An 18,261-nucleotide genomic window follows, 5' to 3' on the forward strand; every position below is an offset into this window, starting at 1 on the left:
GAAGGAGAAAGTCCCTAAGCTCTGCCAGGAGGCTGCTGCCATAGTCCATTGATGGTAACCGCACTGGTAATGGAAATATGGCAAGGGGATGTTTGAAAGGAAATGTTCAACCTTAATGTTCCCAGCAAAAAAAAGGAGCAAACAATCTGGTCAATGTAATGATAGTTCCAATATTCAAAGAACCACTTAATTTATTTTTAATCTATATTCTGAAAACGAGCATACAGTTTCTCCATCTTCTGTAGGCAACTAAGGTTCTCTCTCTCCCTGAATCGATATCACATCTAATCATATAACAGCACAATTCCCTCTTTCCTACTAATCTCCCTCAATCTCCTCCTCTTCCACAGGGAACTTGGGAAGCAAAAGGAGATACTTGTTACCAATAGCTGCTAATGTAACACAGTTGGAGAAGGCAGAGATTACCTCCAACTAACCTAGGCCCTTGACTGAATGTCAATGACTCAGACCAAACAGAAAAGGTAGAATTTCTTAGACAAAATTTTAGGGGGATAGAATGAGCTCCTTTAGGAGCTGGTTATAATGTTATGAGAAAAGCAACCTGCTGTAATGGGGAGAAGACTCTGTGTAGGTTAAGTCCTGCCTTGGACGCTCTAGAGATCACAGAAAAAGCACTGGAAAGAGCTTAGTGGACATCCAAACCGATTCCTCTCATTTCATAGGTGAGGAAACAGAAATCAACAACAGCCTATGATTCAAGGGAGTAGGCAAAAGTGGTGAGGCTTAAATCCATAATCATTGTGCATTCATGAGTAAGGTTTTCTTTGTATCTACAGTTATATACTTTATGCTCCATGTATGTACATATTATTCCCTCTCCGGGTAGATTGGAAACTCCTTGACTTTAGAGATAGCTTGTTTTTGTTTGTTTTGTTTTGTTTTGTTTTGTTTTTTACTTAGTATTCCTGACACATATAGTATATCTTTTTAAAATGCTTTTCCTTTGGTTGATAAAAGTTACTACCACTGATTTCTCCATATAACTCTGAGTTTCCCTTTGTTTTGTTGGAGGGAGTTGCCATACCAGGAGTCTCCAACAATGACAAATCCATTTTTTTCGGTATCCATTTTAAGTCAACTTCCTGCAGCCAAGATTCCTCTACCCTCTTCTTAATCTATTGAAATTGTTATTTTTAAGACTCCCAGTAACCTCCCAATCCTTGCTCCAGGCTTCCTGACTCACATGCCTATATAGCTCTCTTATTATGCTAGAATTCTGTTTTCCCCCCTAACTATCCTCTCCTCCTCTCTCTCCATTCCAGTTATTTTTTGCTACTTTTAATTTATTTCTTGGTTTCTGTTCACAGATTTCTCAGACTTAAGTAGAACACCACTGTCTTTTCCGGAAGAGTACCACAGACCAAAATGATTAGGATGCTACTCTGATCAGTAAATTAAGATCATTTTTGAAAACTTAGTAAATATGGGGGAAGGGACTAAATCCTTGACAGTCCTTCCACCAGATAATAATTCTAGAAGTCAATTAAAAATAAATTAGTGAACATTTGATTGCAAATGATCACGCCAAACTATTTAAAGTAACATACCCTTCCTGACTGCTAGAGGAAAAGAAAAAAAAATAATCCAAGTTCTGTAACAGGCAAATGGCTTTTGACCGTTTCGTCATTTTTAACACCGTAAACTTTTCAGCTGCTGTAATTGTAGTTGTGGTAGCATTACCTAGGGAAATTTAGTGTTTGCTTTCCTGCGTCATACTCGTTCCCTAAATGGCAAGGCTATCAGTATTAAAATATTGTTTTCCTTTCACAGGGACCTACGGACCTGAACACTGGGTTACATCAAGCATGAGTTGTGGTGGCCATCACCAGTCCCCAATAGATATTGTAGATCAACAAGCACGAGTTGGGGATGAGTACCAGGAACTACAGCTGGATGGTTTTGATAATGAATCCTCCAACAAAACATGGATGAAAAATACAGGGAAAACAGGTATGGCTTCTCTTTCACAAATTCCTTCCTTAGCTAGCCAAAAAAAAGTAGCCTGGATGCCATTATTATTGTTATTATTCTTTTTCTTTTCCTAAATTCTCCCTGGAAGCAAGCAGCATGAAGTGGTGCTTTCGTATTGATTTCTAAGGTATTGCTCTGGTTGAGCCTTTTTAGAATATTTAATGAATACTTGGACTAACCCACGCTCTCTGGAACAATGTTTCTTGACATCCACAGAATAGATTGTGTTTAAAAAAACACTGTAGAAAGAGATAAATGAGAATCTGCTCTTAAGTCATCAGCTAAATTGCACAATGGTGCCTGGGATCAAACACCAAAGTTTGGGAAACTCAGAATAATGGAGTAAACTCTTGGTAACTCTATCTCTTGTACCATTAGCATTTAGTTATTTCAATTCATTATCTGTGTGTACATGAATACTTTCCAAGGCCTTTGAAATTGAGACTATCAAACCATTCCTTGTGCGTCATCCTACATCGTGACCCATTCATTCTTCCAGATACTGTTCCAGAGTTGTGATTTCATTGGCATAGGCTATAATTTGGAGAGCACATTAACAGTGGGCTTGATTTTGGAGTCATAAAACTTGGATTCATCTTCCAGCCTTGTCACTTCCTATTTGTATGATCTCAGAGAAATCATTTAATTTAATTTCTCTGTCTCCTGATTTCCTTATCTTTAAAATGAAAAAAACTGACATTGATGTCTTCTATAGTCTTTCCAATTCAAAATATATAATCTGTGATCTTCCCACCACATAATCAGATCACCACTCCTTCTCTTCTTTCACCTGTGCAAAGGGTATACCTGACACTTAAATGTACCAGGGGGAATTTTCCCCTCATTCTTTGAATATTTAAGGAATGCCAGCCTGTAAATCCCAATCTGGGTGATAGAATTGATATAGAAGGACTGGCAAGAACACTATGTTGATTAAAAAGTAGGGATTGGAACAAGGGTCTGCCTAACAGACCCCCTGCTTATGGCTGCTCATTGGCTTGCTTCCTTTTTTCAGGTCATTACTTTTTAGAAAAAAAAATCCTTATCTGATCATTAACAGAAAGCCTGGCATGGCTGTACCCTCTGCTCCTTGCCCGAGGGTGGCCAAGATCAATTCCTTTAAGTTACGCTTTGAGAGAGCAAAATTCCTCCTACCTGCCTTCCTTGCAGATGGTCGACATTTATTCCCAGTAGTCCAGCTGCTCAGCAACCTTGTTATGACTCTACTTTTTCTTTGAATCAGAGCCTCAGGAAGCATGCTGGCTGCAACCATGCTGGGGATATTCTCTTCTTCAGGATTTTTCTACCAGGGGTATCAAATTTCTATTCAGTGTTCCATGTGTCTGCCCTTGGGATCACTGCTTCTGAAAATGACTTGTGGTCATTTTCTGGGAAACCTAGGGAAACACAGATCTCATTCTTCTATCTTCTCAGGGTAAAGAGAACCTTGTAATGAGACCTGGTCCTTCCCAAGAATTTGTGATCAGTTTAGACCACCTTCCTGACATATTATTTTGTACTTCCCTCTCTACTTCTTGCCTAGTAGTCCACCTCCCTCCGTATGCACCATATCCATGTGGCTCCAAACCTGCCGTAATGTGCTTCAGCCATTTTTCTGTCATGATTCTATGCTCTCTTTATTATGTTAGGCAGAGGATAGTAGCCTCCACTATGGAATCCTATTGGGGAAGAATTCATATCTAAGTTCCCTACGTCCTTCCATGACACATATGTTATCTCCCTACCAAGGTATCAAGACCATACTCTTCAAAGGCTCTGCTTTCTATCTTTTATGCTAGTAATAATCTAATAATAGTATTAACTATTCCTAGAAAGAACATTGTTAGTCATTTCCCCCATGACTACTTCATATCCCTTTGAATTCCCAGACAAATTACTCAGCTTTGGACAAAAACAACAATAATAGCACTTCTGTAGACTTTTAAGGTTTATTAAACACCTTCCATCTCTTACTTCATTTGAGCCTTACAATGATGCTGTAAGAGCATTGTTATCCTCATTTTACAGATGAGGAAACTGAGACTAAGAGGTTAAGTCACTTGCCCAGGGTCACCCAGCTGGCAATTATCTGAGGCTAGATTTGAATTCACCTCTTCCTGAGTCCAAATCCAAAAACACTACTACTTACATGCCATCAAGCTACCTATGGACTTTTCTTACTAGAATGTAAGCTTCTTGCAGGCAAGGACTACCTCACTTTTTTATTGCTAACATTCAGCACAATCCCTTTCAAATTTTGGGAGGCATTTGCTTAATAAATGGTCTTATTTGTAATTGTTCCATAGTCTCAGAGATTTAGCGTCTTCTTCCTTTGAGATACACAAATAAATGTCAATCATTTAACAAGCATTCATTGAACACCTACTATGTTCCACATAGATGCTGGATGCTAGGAATACTAAAAGAAAAAATGAAATAATCCTTACCTTCAGTGGCAGAAGTAACACATGTATTATACATAGAAACAAATATACATATAAAGAAAATAGTGTAATTGAGGAGTTTGTGAGAGATATTGGTTGCCGAAAGAATCCAAAAAAGCCCCGACCTAGCACAATTAAAAAACCAACCAAACAACACTTTGTCTCACTCTCCAAAATCTTGGTTGGAGCCCAGGTTCATGCTGGTGCCATGTTCAGTTAGCCTGCTATGAAAACCTACTGGATTTCTTGATAGGGTTTTCTAGTTGACTCTTTTCTCTTGACAGCCCCTTGCCAAGATAACGGGTTTCAGTGACAGTTTTCAGCTCCAAAATCATCAATGACAGGTTGTAGACACGTAGCAAGTCTACTGGATGCAAGGTGATTCATGACCTTGGTCTTGCAGCAGCCGATGATTCATCTCTGTCACAGAACTGATTCCTCAAAGTCAGCCAGAACCTGTTGAGTTTGTAGGAGCCCTTATGTGCATGCTTTTAGAATGCAGTCATTCCTCAATGACCCTCTCAAGGACTTCAACCTATATGCATGACTGCAGCAGTTTCCATTTGAAACGTTCACTGGTTGCAAGACCCAAGCATTAAGTATATACCATAAGATGGTTATGAAAAAATCTTTCATAAATATCCTATGATGAGAAATCAAATTGTGACAGTAGCATTTGCCAAGTGGCTAGCATCCTGCTAAATTATGAGGATGTGAAAAAAGACAAAAATCTTTTCTTCAAGGACCTCTCAGTCTAATGGTGGAGACAACATGCAGACAATCATGTATAAAAAAGATATATATGGAATAAAATGGAGGTTATCAATAGAGAGTAGGAACTAGTATTAAGAGGGATCAAGAAAGGCTCCCTATAGAAGATGGGTTTTCCTGAAACTTAAAAGAAGTCAGAGAGTGTATTAGCAGTAAATTCAAACACAGTGATGAAGTATTTCTAAGCAGTAAGACAGAAAATACAAGAGCGCTCGGTATTTATGGGAATTGTTTCCATGGTAGTCCGATGAAAGGCCAGTTTAAGATCACAAGTCAGTTGACCAAGTTAACTCCATCTCCATGTCAAAAGTAAATGAAAGGCCCTTGGGACTACACAATGAATCCTGGAAGGATCTGTGACTCCCTCAAGTTTCAGGAGACTGAAATGGAAACTCCCCAAGATTGTTGCTTGAAACACAGGTAACAATGGCTTGCCTACATCAAACAGTGTAAGGAATGGGATTTGAATAGAGGTATTTTTACCTTACAAGTTCAACAATCCACTTTTCTGAGCTGCTTTTGTTCTTTAAGATAGTAGGGGTTTTTCAATGTGAGGGGATTTTTATGTTTATATATTTAGTCAGAGTGGCTAGTTAAATTATTTGTCAGTTCAGCTCTGTGGAACTAAATGGAATTATCAGACATTCAGGACAGCGCAAACAGGAAATTTGAATAATTCTGGCTAAAAAACAACAACCTATAGATTATCCAAATAAACTGTCTCTGTTGAATTTAACAATAAAAAAAAATAATGAAACTTAATTGTCAATTTAAAATCTGCAGGAGAGAAAATGTGGGATAATAAATAGATAGAGAAGGCATTGGAGAGGAGATTTGATTCAAAACCTACCTTTGTTAGTTAGGTGATGGCTACATGAACAAGACATTCTCTTGCCCAAGAAGATTCTCTTTAAGTTTCAGAGTAGAGGGGAAGGAAATAAGCATTTATTCAGCATCCCCTATGTGTCAAGTACTTTGCTAAGTACTTTTAAAAGAACTTCACAATTACTTTGATGTGAGTCCTGTTTTATCATTGAGGAAAATATAATTTATTCTCCCTATTTTATAACTGAAGAAACTGAGATTGAAAGAAATTAAATGGACTTCTTCAGAGTCACACAAAGAGTAAAAGACTGAGGCCATATTTGAATTAATATTTTCTTGAATTCAGACTTAGCATTTTATCTATTGCTTTGACTGGCTAATTTGCTTTGGTGATGATCTGCACGTTTAGAGGATGTTTCTTCCCAGGGATTTCCTGATAGAAATAAAGTCAAAGGTCAAGTTCCCCTCTCCTCTTCACCCCCCCCCAAAGTTTTTTTCCCCAAATTCTTTATGTAAACAGTTTCATTTTGATCTTAGAACAATCTATTTATAAGTTAAGTAGAAAGTGACTTCATTCCCATTTTATAGATACTAAAACTGAGAGTGAGAAGTGGAGTGACTTGGCCAAGTGGTGGAGTGACTTGGCCATGGTTGTATAATATCTGTAAGTGGGATTTGAATCCCTGTCTTCATGACCCTGAGCCTGCTCTCTAGGCAACAACTCCTCTGTACAGATTTCTCTTTTATATTAGCCTTTCCAACTCTCAAATTCTGGGATTTTCTGATTTTACTTTAATCCCATCAACTCATCTTGAGGGTTATTTTCTGATCCTTTATTTTCTTCAACAATTTTATTTTCTTTTCCAGAAAAGCCTCTATTTTAGCCTCAGAGTAGGAAATAAAGAAAGGTGTGTGGGATTTCTTTTCAAATGGAAATTTACAAGCCACTTATCTGTAAAATAGACTTGGTCTTTTGGATATTAAAAAATGAATATAGCAAGTTAATATTTAAAACTGTCTATTATATACAGATAGTAACTTTCCCATAAAACAGTTTTAATGTTCATATCTATCTTATCCCCCTGAGAGCTCTATATATTCCAACTGGCATAATCAATAGGCTTTCGTTGTTGTACCTAGCACACTTCTTGAAAGTTGCCTGAAATATATTTACAAGACAGACACGGTCTATCTGTTTTCTCCTGAGGAGCACTACCTGTCTTTCTTGCCACTTCTCATTTGATTCATCCAAAGTTATTTCCTTTTGTTTCATTTCACAAGAATGAAAAGATGAAGCACTCATCACAGAAAACTTCATTCCTAGCATTGACTTCTAGCTAAATAATCTGACTTTTCCTAAGGGAAGATCCTTGAAATGTAGGCTAATGTAGTGTTGTCTTTTATGCTTTGTAACTCTTTTGAGGATTTGTTTTGTTATAACTTACCCTTGTTCCCTACCCACACTTGCACTTGCCCCTGATTTCTGTTAGTGTCTAAGATGTAATTTCTTGGGTTTTTATTTTTTAAGTTTTTTTTTTAGTTTTGTCTGTCATAGGCCATAGGATCAGAGATCACAGGGTGATACATTTAGAATTAAAGGGCACCTCAATGATTATTTATTCTGATCTCTTCCTTTTATAATTAAGAAAACAGAAGTCTAGAAAGATTGTTAGTGGATTTGTTTTATATGAATATATGGATGTCAGAACATTTGAACCCAAGTCACTAGAATCCAGACTTAGTGCTCTTTCCCCTCTGTCAATAGGAATAACTTCTTATAAATCACCTCATATACAGATTCTTAACCTATTGCCCATGGAATCTTTCTGGCAATCTGTTTGATTCCCTCCTTAGAATAATGTTTCTCAGTGAATACAATAAGATGCATAGAATTACCAAGGAAATTTGTTTAATTGAAATATGCTTATTAAAGTTAATGGACTCCACCTTAAAAATCTGTGATCTAATCCTACATATTTACTTTATAAATGAGGAAACTGAGGACTCTAGAGGGGAAGTTACTTGAGACCAATCAACTTCCTAGTTTTTAGTGGAAGATTCTGGATTTGAATTCAGATTTTCATGCTCTCTAGATATAAGTTATCCATCTTCCTTCCCTTCCTTAATATATCATGATAAGCTAGATTCTTCCCTTACAAGCCCCAGGTCCTTTACCTTTCACATTCTGGTTGATACCATTGTATGGAAGCCCCCTAACTCACTGACTTGGTTCCTTTTTCCAAGGACTTTGCCCAAGGGAAATGCTTGATTATCCTTTCTCTTGTTTTATATATATACCCTTAAACTGAATTATTCTCTCTCACCTTCCTAGGTTTCATTCCCTTACCTCTTCATTGCCTAGTTTCTCATCTCTTTTTTCTTGTTCTAAGGGCTTTTCCTGGTAGATTCTTCCTCTCTTTGAATCCCAGTAACTTGACATCTTATTATCCCCTTTTCACTTCAAAGCTCTTTTATCTCTATATCTCTCCTTCCTTCCTCTAACCCCATTTCCAAATATTGTTATTTCACATTATTTAGCCTAGAGTTACACTCATTTCCTTTAAAAAGTTAACCATCTATCTAGGCTCCATAGTATTAAATGACTTCCTCAAAGTTTTGTATCTGATATGTATCAAGTGTGGAACTTGGATTCAGATCCTTGAGACTTGGGTGGGCTATCTCTTTATACTATTATACCATGACTGTTCCTCTATAGCAAAGGATGAAGTAAATGAATATTTTAAGCATCCTCAATCAACCCGATTGGTTACCCAATCAATATTTCCTCATAATATCACACCATATTATTTGACATCCAGATAACTACTTACCCCTCTTTTTGGCCAGCAAAAAGATCATCTAATTAAAACAAGGGGGACGTGTATCCTAATGTGACATCTACTAAGAAGCCCTGTCAAATGAAAAATTAGATGAACATTTTGGGTCATACTGCCTCCTAATTATCCCTTTAATTATTCATATAAAACAAGGAAAATGACCCCTGACAGAGACATAAATAATTTAGGTAGAATCAAATATTTATAAGATGCAACTGTCTCCCTCTATGCATTGTAACAGATGTACACAAATCTGTTTTCTCATATTCATCATGATGTGTAATTTTATGTATAGAATTTATAACTGACTGAGAACCATCATCGGTATTTAAAACCTTCCCCAAGTCCTGCCTGGCTGTATTGACTATAGCAATAAAAGATATATTGCTTTAGTAGTGTGTGTACTGTCCTCAAAAGTGTCTGTATTTCAGAATAATGATAGGTTATCACTAGGACATTTTTAATTAAGGAAATCACTTTATTTTGACCTTGATTTTGGTGCCCACATATAGAAAGTTCACTGTTAGGATGGCTTTCCCACCCTGCCCAGAAAGTGGTGAGAAACCCTCTTTTACATGTAATAAAAAGCGATTTCTATGATTGTGGCTTCTTCATTGAGCTTTTAATACTCTTTTTTTGAGAGGTACTGAAATTAATTGAGCTTTTCTAGACTCACATTATAATATCCAGGTGCCCATCTTTTAGGGTTCTCCCTGCTAATGAGAGCTTATTTACCTGTGTTCCCTACATTAGCTGGGACTTCCTCAAGTTATTGACAACTCCCTCATAATGGTTTCATATATTTGGGGTACATAGAGGTGAACTTTAGCCAAAGAAATATACCTTTGGGATGTCCTAAGGTCAAAGATAAAGTACTTGAAACTTTTTGAAACAAAAATAAGTTGGTTATTCTTGCTCAATTTTGTCTTTGTTACAAAGGAGAGTTCTATGCGTGGGTTGGGGTGCTATATTGGGACATGACTGGTGTAAAGAAAAGGCATTATTCAGCCTTAAAAAAAAGAAAAGATAAAGACGTCAAAAGCCCACTAATTGTATACTGATACTCTGTTTTAGGGGGAGGGGGAATATTAAGGCTCTTTTCTCCTGCTTGTGACCAAGTTTGTTCTCCCTGAGATTCCAACTGTGTTTCATGCTCTCTATGACTTTGGGCACCTCACATCTGGCCTTCATCTGTCTCTTCTATAAAATGAAACAAAAAAAATAAAAAAATAAAATGAAACAAGTTGATGAAATGATCTCAACCACCTCTATAACCATGATCCTATGATTCTTTCCCACAACTTTTCCTGCCTTTCCATCCTAATTTTTCATGCCCTAAAGTAGTTTCTTTTGGATTAGAGAGTAGGCTATAGCAGGAATTGGTGAACTTTAAAAAATGCATTTTAATATTTTGAAATATAGTTGATTTCCTTTGTAGTTGTTATTGTTTATTTTTTGCATTTAAAAATGTTCTGAAATGGGATCCATAGGCATCATCAGAAGGCTCATTTCAGTAACATAGAAATGATTGAGACCCCTGTTCTGTGTTCTTACCTATAAGAGACTCCATTTAGATGAAGAAGAAATGAGCAAATAAAGCATCTTTTTTATTCTTCTTTTTTCAGGGAAAGAATGATTTCATTTACTTATTTGAAGTAGACTCATTTCTTACTTGTTGTGATATAATGTAAGCAATGTTGGAGATAGCAGGTCATAGTCTCTTTTAATAAACCATTAAGACATTTTTAAAGGGAATTATGACATCCGACAGAGCTGTGGCACAAAGGTCTGGTTGTCAGTCAATAAACATTTATGAAGTGTCCATTATGTGCCTGGCACTTTGCTTAGCATTGGGGATATAACAAAAGACTGTATAAGAGTCTGCAGTCTAATAGGAGAAAGAATATGCAAACGAATTTGTAAATAATCAAGGAAGATATTTTTATTTGCAAAATAAAAACACTTCCCTAAGTTTCTGTATAAATGACTAATTGTTGCATTGTTGTGTATGTATGGAGCATGGGATTAGATTCATACAAGAAAAGGACTTGGAGTTCCTGGGTCCCTTTGTTGATAGAAAACAAAATATTTCACCTTTGTAAAATAGCTTATATTCAGAAGCAAGTTGATGCAGTAGAAAGAATTTTACTGTATGGATCTGAATCCTATGGTTGGTGCTTATTAGCCATGTGCCCTGGATATCTCTCCACTTCATTTACCTTGTCTCTACAATAAAGGAGTTTGGACTGGATGGGTCCTGATATGATCCTATCTGATATCCCACTTCTAGATACATGATCCCATAATTTCTTAAGTTTAAGCAGTTAGGAAAGCATGTATTTAGTTCTTAACATTTGCAAAGCATGCTGCCTTAAAAAATCAAGACAGCTTCTACTCTGAGGGGGTTCATATTCTAATAAAGGCTCTGGGTTATTATAAATAGGAGATGGTTGATTGCAGAACAGGTCAATATAGAAAGTGTTGACAGATTCAAATTTTGTTTGTTCTCTGACTTACAGATCCAAGAGGGAAAAAAAATAACACATTTTAAACATACTGAACTTCATCATAAGATCATATATTTAGAGAAAGAAGGGGCCCTAGTATCCAACTCCCTCATGGAACTAATATACTGGAAAGGAAAGTCATTTGTCATTGTCATACTAGCAAATGTATGAAGCAGGATTTGAACTCAGGTGCTTCTGACACCAAATCCAGGACATCTTAGACATCCACTATGGTAGCCAAGATATTATGGTAAAGCCAGGTCATCTGTGCCCCTGGAAACTTACGATCTCTTGCCCTTTTTCTTGTACACAGTGGCCATTCTTCTGAAAGATGACTATTTTATCAGCGGCGCGGGACTGCCAGGCAGATTCAAAGCAGAGAAAGTCGAATTCCACTGGGGCCATAGCAATGGCTCTGCCGGCTCCGAGCACAGCATCAATGGTAGAAGATTCCCTGTCGAGGTGAGAGATACTGTGGGATTTGAAACAGAAGGTGGGACTGGGAAGTTGTGGTTTTGGAGAGATGTGCTATTAATTCCATCCCCAAGATTGTTTCACCAGCAAGAGATCTTCCGAGCCCCAAACTACATTGCAACCCATCTCATTAGCAAAGTGTTTCTGTTGTGACCATTTGTTTTGCTGACCTTTGAGAAGACATTTCTTTCTTGGAGGGAGTTCAAAAGAAACTCAGGATTATTATCGTTCAAGTCTTGTCAGCTCCAACCATGACCTGTTGCCTTCGGCTTCTGCTGGTTTCGCTCAGGCTTTCCCTTTCCGTAACTGTCCTCCATGGAGCTGACACTTCTGGGAATGCTTTAGATTAATTTCATCTTCACACTTTTTCAAGGGGGCTTAAGGGAAAGCAAGAAACTCTGATCTCCTCTAAAGGTGATGCTAATGACCACCATCAATGGGATATGAATTTTCCATTTTTTTTGCATCATAATCTCGTGCTAATGAGGTCAGGGTCATTTTCTTCTTAACGGTGCATGTGGTAGAGTTGGCTTTTTCCCTTATGTGGTTACCCACTGTTCCCTGGCCCAGGACCAGTTTTCTCACAAATGCACTCTCATGGGCACAGGAACAATTCTGGGAAGGAAATGGGGCTGACTCCCTTTAGATCTGTACTAACTGTGCAGAGATTCAAAGTCTGATATCCTCTGCTTCTTTAACCTTTCTTCTTGGCCAGTGATCGCAATGATCTTACACGGGGACCCTTATCTGGTGCCCGCTATAGTCAACATTATATATTTGTTAAATATCATAAAGCACTTTGAGGAAGAAGAAGATGTGGTTAGATGGATTTAGGGATGCAGCCTGTGAATACAATGTTCATTTCACCTGTTCCTTTTACCTCAATCCTATCTTCAGGATTGTTAGCAGGGCACTGTTTTTCGCTGAAACCAATAAGTGACACAGTTTTTTAAAACAAAGAAATATTATTTATCACATTTTATTTCAATTATTAAGAACCATATTCCTCATATTTAGTGAACACTTGAATGTTTACAAAACACTGTTTTCGTGATCTTGTGTACCTACTATGTGCAAGGGATACAAAAGTAAAATATTGTCTGCTTTTGAAGAGTTTGCTATCTGCTAAGGGGGATGGAATGCATGTGATTAGATGAGTAAATACAAATAATATACAAATTAATTAATTAGTGAACATTTATTAAGCACCTCTCAAGCCTAGCACTTGTGCCCCAACACTGAGGATACAAGTACAAAGAAAACCAATCCCCACTCATAAAAAGCTTACTTTGTATTGGGGAATACCCACTTATATAAATTCATACAAAGTATTAAATATAGAAGAGTTTGGGAGGGAGGGCATTAGCATGATTGTGGGATCAGTCGTGGTTTCGTGAAGAAATCAGAACTTGGTTTGCATCTTAAAAGAAAGGGAAAAGTTATTTATAGTGATTTCTAGAGGGATTGAGTCCTCCCATATTATGTGGGAGTATCCTCAAGTGTCTCCTATAGTAAAGAAATGATCAGGAATCAGTATTTAAAATTTGTACACAGATATATTCATACACATATGCACATCTGTAGATTTTCTTTTTATACTATATATTATATTTACATTCTCTATGTAGACTACAACTGAATTAAGAATCTATATAAATTTTCTATAGAGAATATATATGGGGTATATGTATTATATAAAAAAAACTACATGAATTTTACAAGATGGAGATGAGGAAGGAATACACATTCAAGACCTGTGTAAAGGCAGGAGGTAAAAAGTTGTGAACCTGTTAACAAGGTGATTTGATTGACACAAATAACAGGCCTGAACAGAAATAAGGAATTAATATAGAATATTAATATGGAATAAGGAGAGAAGGATAAGGGAGTCAAATTGAGGAGGGTTTTAAATTTCAGACTAAGGATTTTCTGTTTTTTTCTAGAGGAAATAGGGAACCATTGTTGGAAAGTGTCACAATCAGATCTGTATTTCAGTTTTTGCAGTTTGACTACTATATGAAGGATGGGGTTAATCACTGTGTATCTTATATACTATCACCAGTATACAAATAAATAAATATACATATTAATCTATTTCTCACTGGGGCTATTAAATAAATAATAGAACTTCCTTGTACTAAGAAGAGGTTGGTCCTTAGCATCATCACTGAAACATTCTGTCTATTGAGTCTTGCTGGAAAGAACTCTGGGGGTTTGGGGAAGGAAGGTGTTGTGAAATCCTGCTTTAGCCACATTGTAGAGGGAACAGAGTATTAGACTAGGAGTTAGGAATACCTAAGTTTGAATCCTGTGTGACCCTGAGCAAGACATAACTACCATTATTCTCAGTTTCCTTCTTGCTAAAATGAGAAATTTGGACTCAATAACCTCTAAAATCCCTTTGAAATTTAAATATGTATTCCTAAATCATTTAAATTCCCTCTGCCTCAATTTTCTGAACATATATGCTCCCAGGGACATTAATGAAATATAAAAAAACTCTATCTATGCAAAAATATTTTAACGCCCCCTTTTTCTTTTAAAATTACTGCATCAGATATTTGCAGTATTAAACTGATTTTAACTTTGTAACTGGGAATCTCAGCACTTTAAGAGGAATATATCCCTTCCATTTTATTATTTAAGAAATGGTGTGTTGGAACAAAAAGTTTTACAGTTGTCAATGCTGAAAAATTACCCATACATATATCTTGTAAATCAAAAGCCATAATAAAAAAAAAGATTCAAAAAATAAATAGTGTAATATTGGATTTAATATATATTTTAACATGTATAATATATATTAGATTGTTTGGCATCTAGTGGAGGAGAGGGGGAAGAATGGGAAAATCTGAAACACAAGACTACACAAGGGTCAATATTGAAAAATTATCTGTGCATATGTTTTGAAAATGAAAACCTTTAAAAAAAAAAAGAAATAGTGTATTGGCTTTCAGAATGGGACTTTAAAATGTGTTGTTCTCCTTCTTTGGGTAAGATTTATTATGCTACCTCTTTTTTAAAAAAAGATAAGAGTTTAGGATCAGAAATCTAGACCTTAACCCCCAAATTTTAGAGATGATGTAACTAAGATCCAAGAAGGTTTAAGGGACCCTCTTCAATTCACCCAAGTATTAAGGGTAAAAGGCAGGAACCTATTTGCTCTGACATGAGACCCACTTTTTTTTTCTCTACTGCACTACCCCAAATTTTATTTTTTTTACACATTTGAAGGTATATTTGAAAAATGTCTGAAGTCTTTTGAAATCCTCCTGGGCTACCAGCCATGCCTACTTGCAAACTTAATGGCAGAAATATTTGGCTGTGTCTAGAGAATGCAAAAGGAAATCCAGATTAGTCAATTTTCCAACAGTTTGGCAAGTATAACCAAATATGAACTAAAGGGAATTATTCATTCATTCTTTCATTTACTTGTTTGTTCATTCATATGTTTACTTCACTTATTCATTCATTTATTCATTTCTTTGTTAATTTGCCATCAGTTTATTTATTTGCCACACCGTTTGATTTATGTAATTCTCTGCATCCCAGCAGAATATATGGTTCATCTTGAAGATTATATGAGCTGTCCATGTCAAGATGGTATTATAGCATTACCAACCATACTGCCCATTCCTACAATCTTGGCTGATAATTGGCTTTACTTTATTCAGCCCAGGTCATAACCAAGTCATTGGCCATTAGTCACAGAGTTTTTAAAGTGATTTCCCCACATAGGTTGTAAGTTGCAAGATCAGAAGTCAAATATAGATCCTTCTTTTCCTTCTTTTCCCCACTCCATGTGATTCAACTATTCCATTGTTGACTCAGTCAGTCACTTTCTGATAAATTTGGGTATTTGCTAGAATCACTACCCTCATGATGTGTTTTGTTTTTATTTTTAAAATAAATTCACATCCAGGTAGAGTTACTGTGGATTGTAGTTGAAAGTTCAAAGACGCTTGTCCTATGAAGATGAAATATCATTTAGGGCCAGTGTCCTTTCTGCAAGTACTGATTGGAGGTATGACTTCAAACGTAGCTTGGATAAGCAGGAACTTTGCCGGTGGTACTTAATAATCTCTTTATGGCACACTTGTCTTGCCATTGTAGTGAAAAGTAAATGTTCTTTGCATTTAATTGGAAAATCAGAAGTAGACTGTACAAAGTCCATTGGTTCTTAATCCTTTCCCAAGAGGCAGAGAGATAAATCGCCTTCTTTTACTGGATTCTCTGGGTATGAAGTGTTCAGTAGACATGCATTCTTCTCTGGAAAACAAGCTCCTTGTAATTAGGGTTTTTGTTTTTTTTTTTCCTAACTGAAGAAGATCCATCAAATTCAGAGGCTAATTAGAAATGCCAGATATAAAGCACAGACTTATTGTTTGACCAAGTTGTTTGTTTTTTATTATTGTAAGTAACTTCAGATGGTAAAGCTGTCTACATTAATTGGCATCTTTCATCAAAGCCCATCTGGATCACAGGACTTGATTTGCTTTTTATAAAAAAAAATGCTTGACTTACATATTAAATTGCTCTTGTGGCTCTATTTAGATGAACTTTAATTTTCAGGGTTAAAAGGTAACTCATCAGTCCAATTTATTCGACTTTAATATATTCCTTATATATATTAGCTTGGCAATGACCCTGGATTCTTGAAGTCTTTGCTTGTGGAATGCAAACTCACAGACTTGCCACCAAGCTAAAATAATTTCAAGTATAATCTCAGCAATTACTAGGATATTTTCAAAGGTTTTGGGGGTTTTTCCCACAGTGAAAATAACAGAAACTTTGGAATTAGAGAACATGGATTCAATTTCACCTATTCACACTTCTTACTATATGACCTTGGACAAATCATTTAACCTCCTGGACAAGGTGATCTTTGTGGTTCCAACCATTTCTCTTGGTATAATCCCATGACAAAGCTTACTCTAAGGTGATGAATTATTTAGATCATAGCAGTTCCTTAACACCCCCTGACTCTCCACTATGTTGTGGAGTGACTGTGACCAGGATCATTCAAGAAAGCACTGATAATGGTGAAATTATAGGCCTTTTGAAGTCTTGAAATAAAATTTGCACAGAAAAATTGTTCATTTAACCCTCAAAGGTTGTCAAAGCATTTTAATTGGTCCCCTTTGTTTCATGATTTATTACTGAGAGTATCTCTACTATAAGATTTGAATGGCATAGACAAGCCTGATGCTTTTATTACCATGTATTTTGTCCCAAGAACCAAAACTAGAATAGGAATTTCTAAGTATTTCTTAAATATTTATTAAGTGTTATGGGTATTTGGGGTTTGTCCTTATTATTATTAACAGTTACCTAATATAGAAGCTGCTATTCTTTGGGATTCACGGAAAACACAGGTTACTTTATAGAATCAATTTTTCTAAATCTCATAAAGGCCCAGTAGGTAGTAGAGTGGAGAGTGCCAGGCCTGGAATTAGGGAGACCTGAGTTCAAATCTTTTCTCAGATACTTATTGTTTGACTTTGGGCAAGTTACTTAACTCTTACCTCAGTTTCCTCTCTGTAAATTAGCTGGAGAAAAAAAACTAAAAAGCACTTCAGTATTTTTTTCAAAGAAAACCTTAAATGGCATCACAGCTAAACAAATATTATATGGCAAAATCATATCCTAAATAATGTAGACAATTCTATACTTTCTAGTGTCTTTTAAGATACATTTTGCTCAGATACCTAACTAGTGGGTTCCGTTTCTTACCATCATCCAATATTCTTTACACTATATTTTTTTATTTCTATAGGGGAGGGACAGAGAAATAGTGACTTTGAACTGTTTTTAGAATTGATTCAATCCTGCAGCTTTGAAAGCTCTATTAATCCCTTATCTGGCTTGCTCTTCACTGTCCAGGCCACCCACAGTAGGCAAACTTTGACAAAGATCTTGGGATAACAGACTGTAAGAAGGAGCTGTCCGGGGCTGACACTAAACTCCACTGACTCTCTCCTGGATTTCAAGGAATGGTAGTGCGGGAATGGATCTTAGAGCTTATGTCACCCAGTCTCCCAGACATTCAGAAACAAATTCTTTTTCTTCTTTTCCGAGATGTAATCATGATCTGAGTTCCCTGGGGCTCTCGGATACGGAAACAACAGCAATCACAATAATCACTAACATTTATGTAGAGGCTTTGTGAAATGCTATTTCTATATTTTCTCATTTGATCTTCTGAACCTCATAATAAACCTGGGAATTAGTTGATAATATCAAATTGTGTCATCCCAGCATCAAATACAAACTCCTGTCGTTTCTTATTACCCTCAGAATCGAATATTAAATCCTCTTATTGGCTTCTAAAGTCCTCTATATCCTGGTCTCCTCTTACTTTTCCAATCCTTCATACATTGGACCCACCCCTAAGTTTGATCCTTTTTCAAA

General features: G+C 36.4%; 1 protein-coding gene across 2 annotated transcripts in view; it reads left to right on the plus strand.

Annotated features, from left to right (window-relative positions):
- PTPRG (protein tyrosine phosphatase receptor type G) overlaps positions 1-18,261 on the plus strand; it is a 771,239-nt gene that overhangs the window by 414,864 nt on the left and 338,114 nt on the right. For both annotated transcript variants that reach the window (XM_023498086.2, XM_023498087.2), the window contains exons 3-4: positions 1,792-1,971; positions 11,690-11,838. In XM_023498086.2, coding sequence (XP_023353854.2) covers positions 1,792-1,971; positions 11,690-11,838 — 329 coding nt within the window. The remainder of the gene's footprint in view (positions 1-1,791; positions 1,972-11,689; positions 11,839-18,261) is intronic.

The sequence above is a fragment of the Sarcophilus harrisii genome, chromosome 1 (genome assembly GCF_902635505.1).
Source record: "Sarcophilus harrisii chromosome 1, mSarHar1.11, whole genome shotgun sequence".
NCBI lineage: Eukaryota > Metazoa > Chordata > Mammalia > Dasyuromorphia > Dasyuridae > Sarcophilus > Sarcophilus harrisii.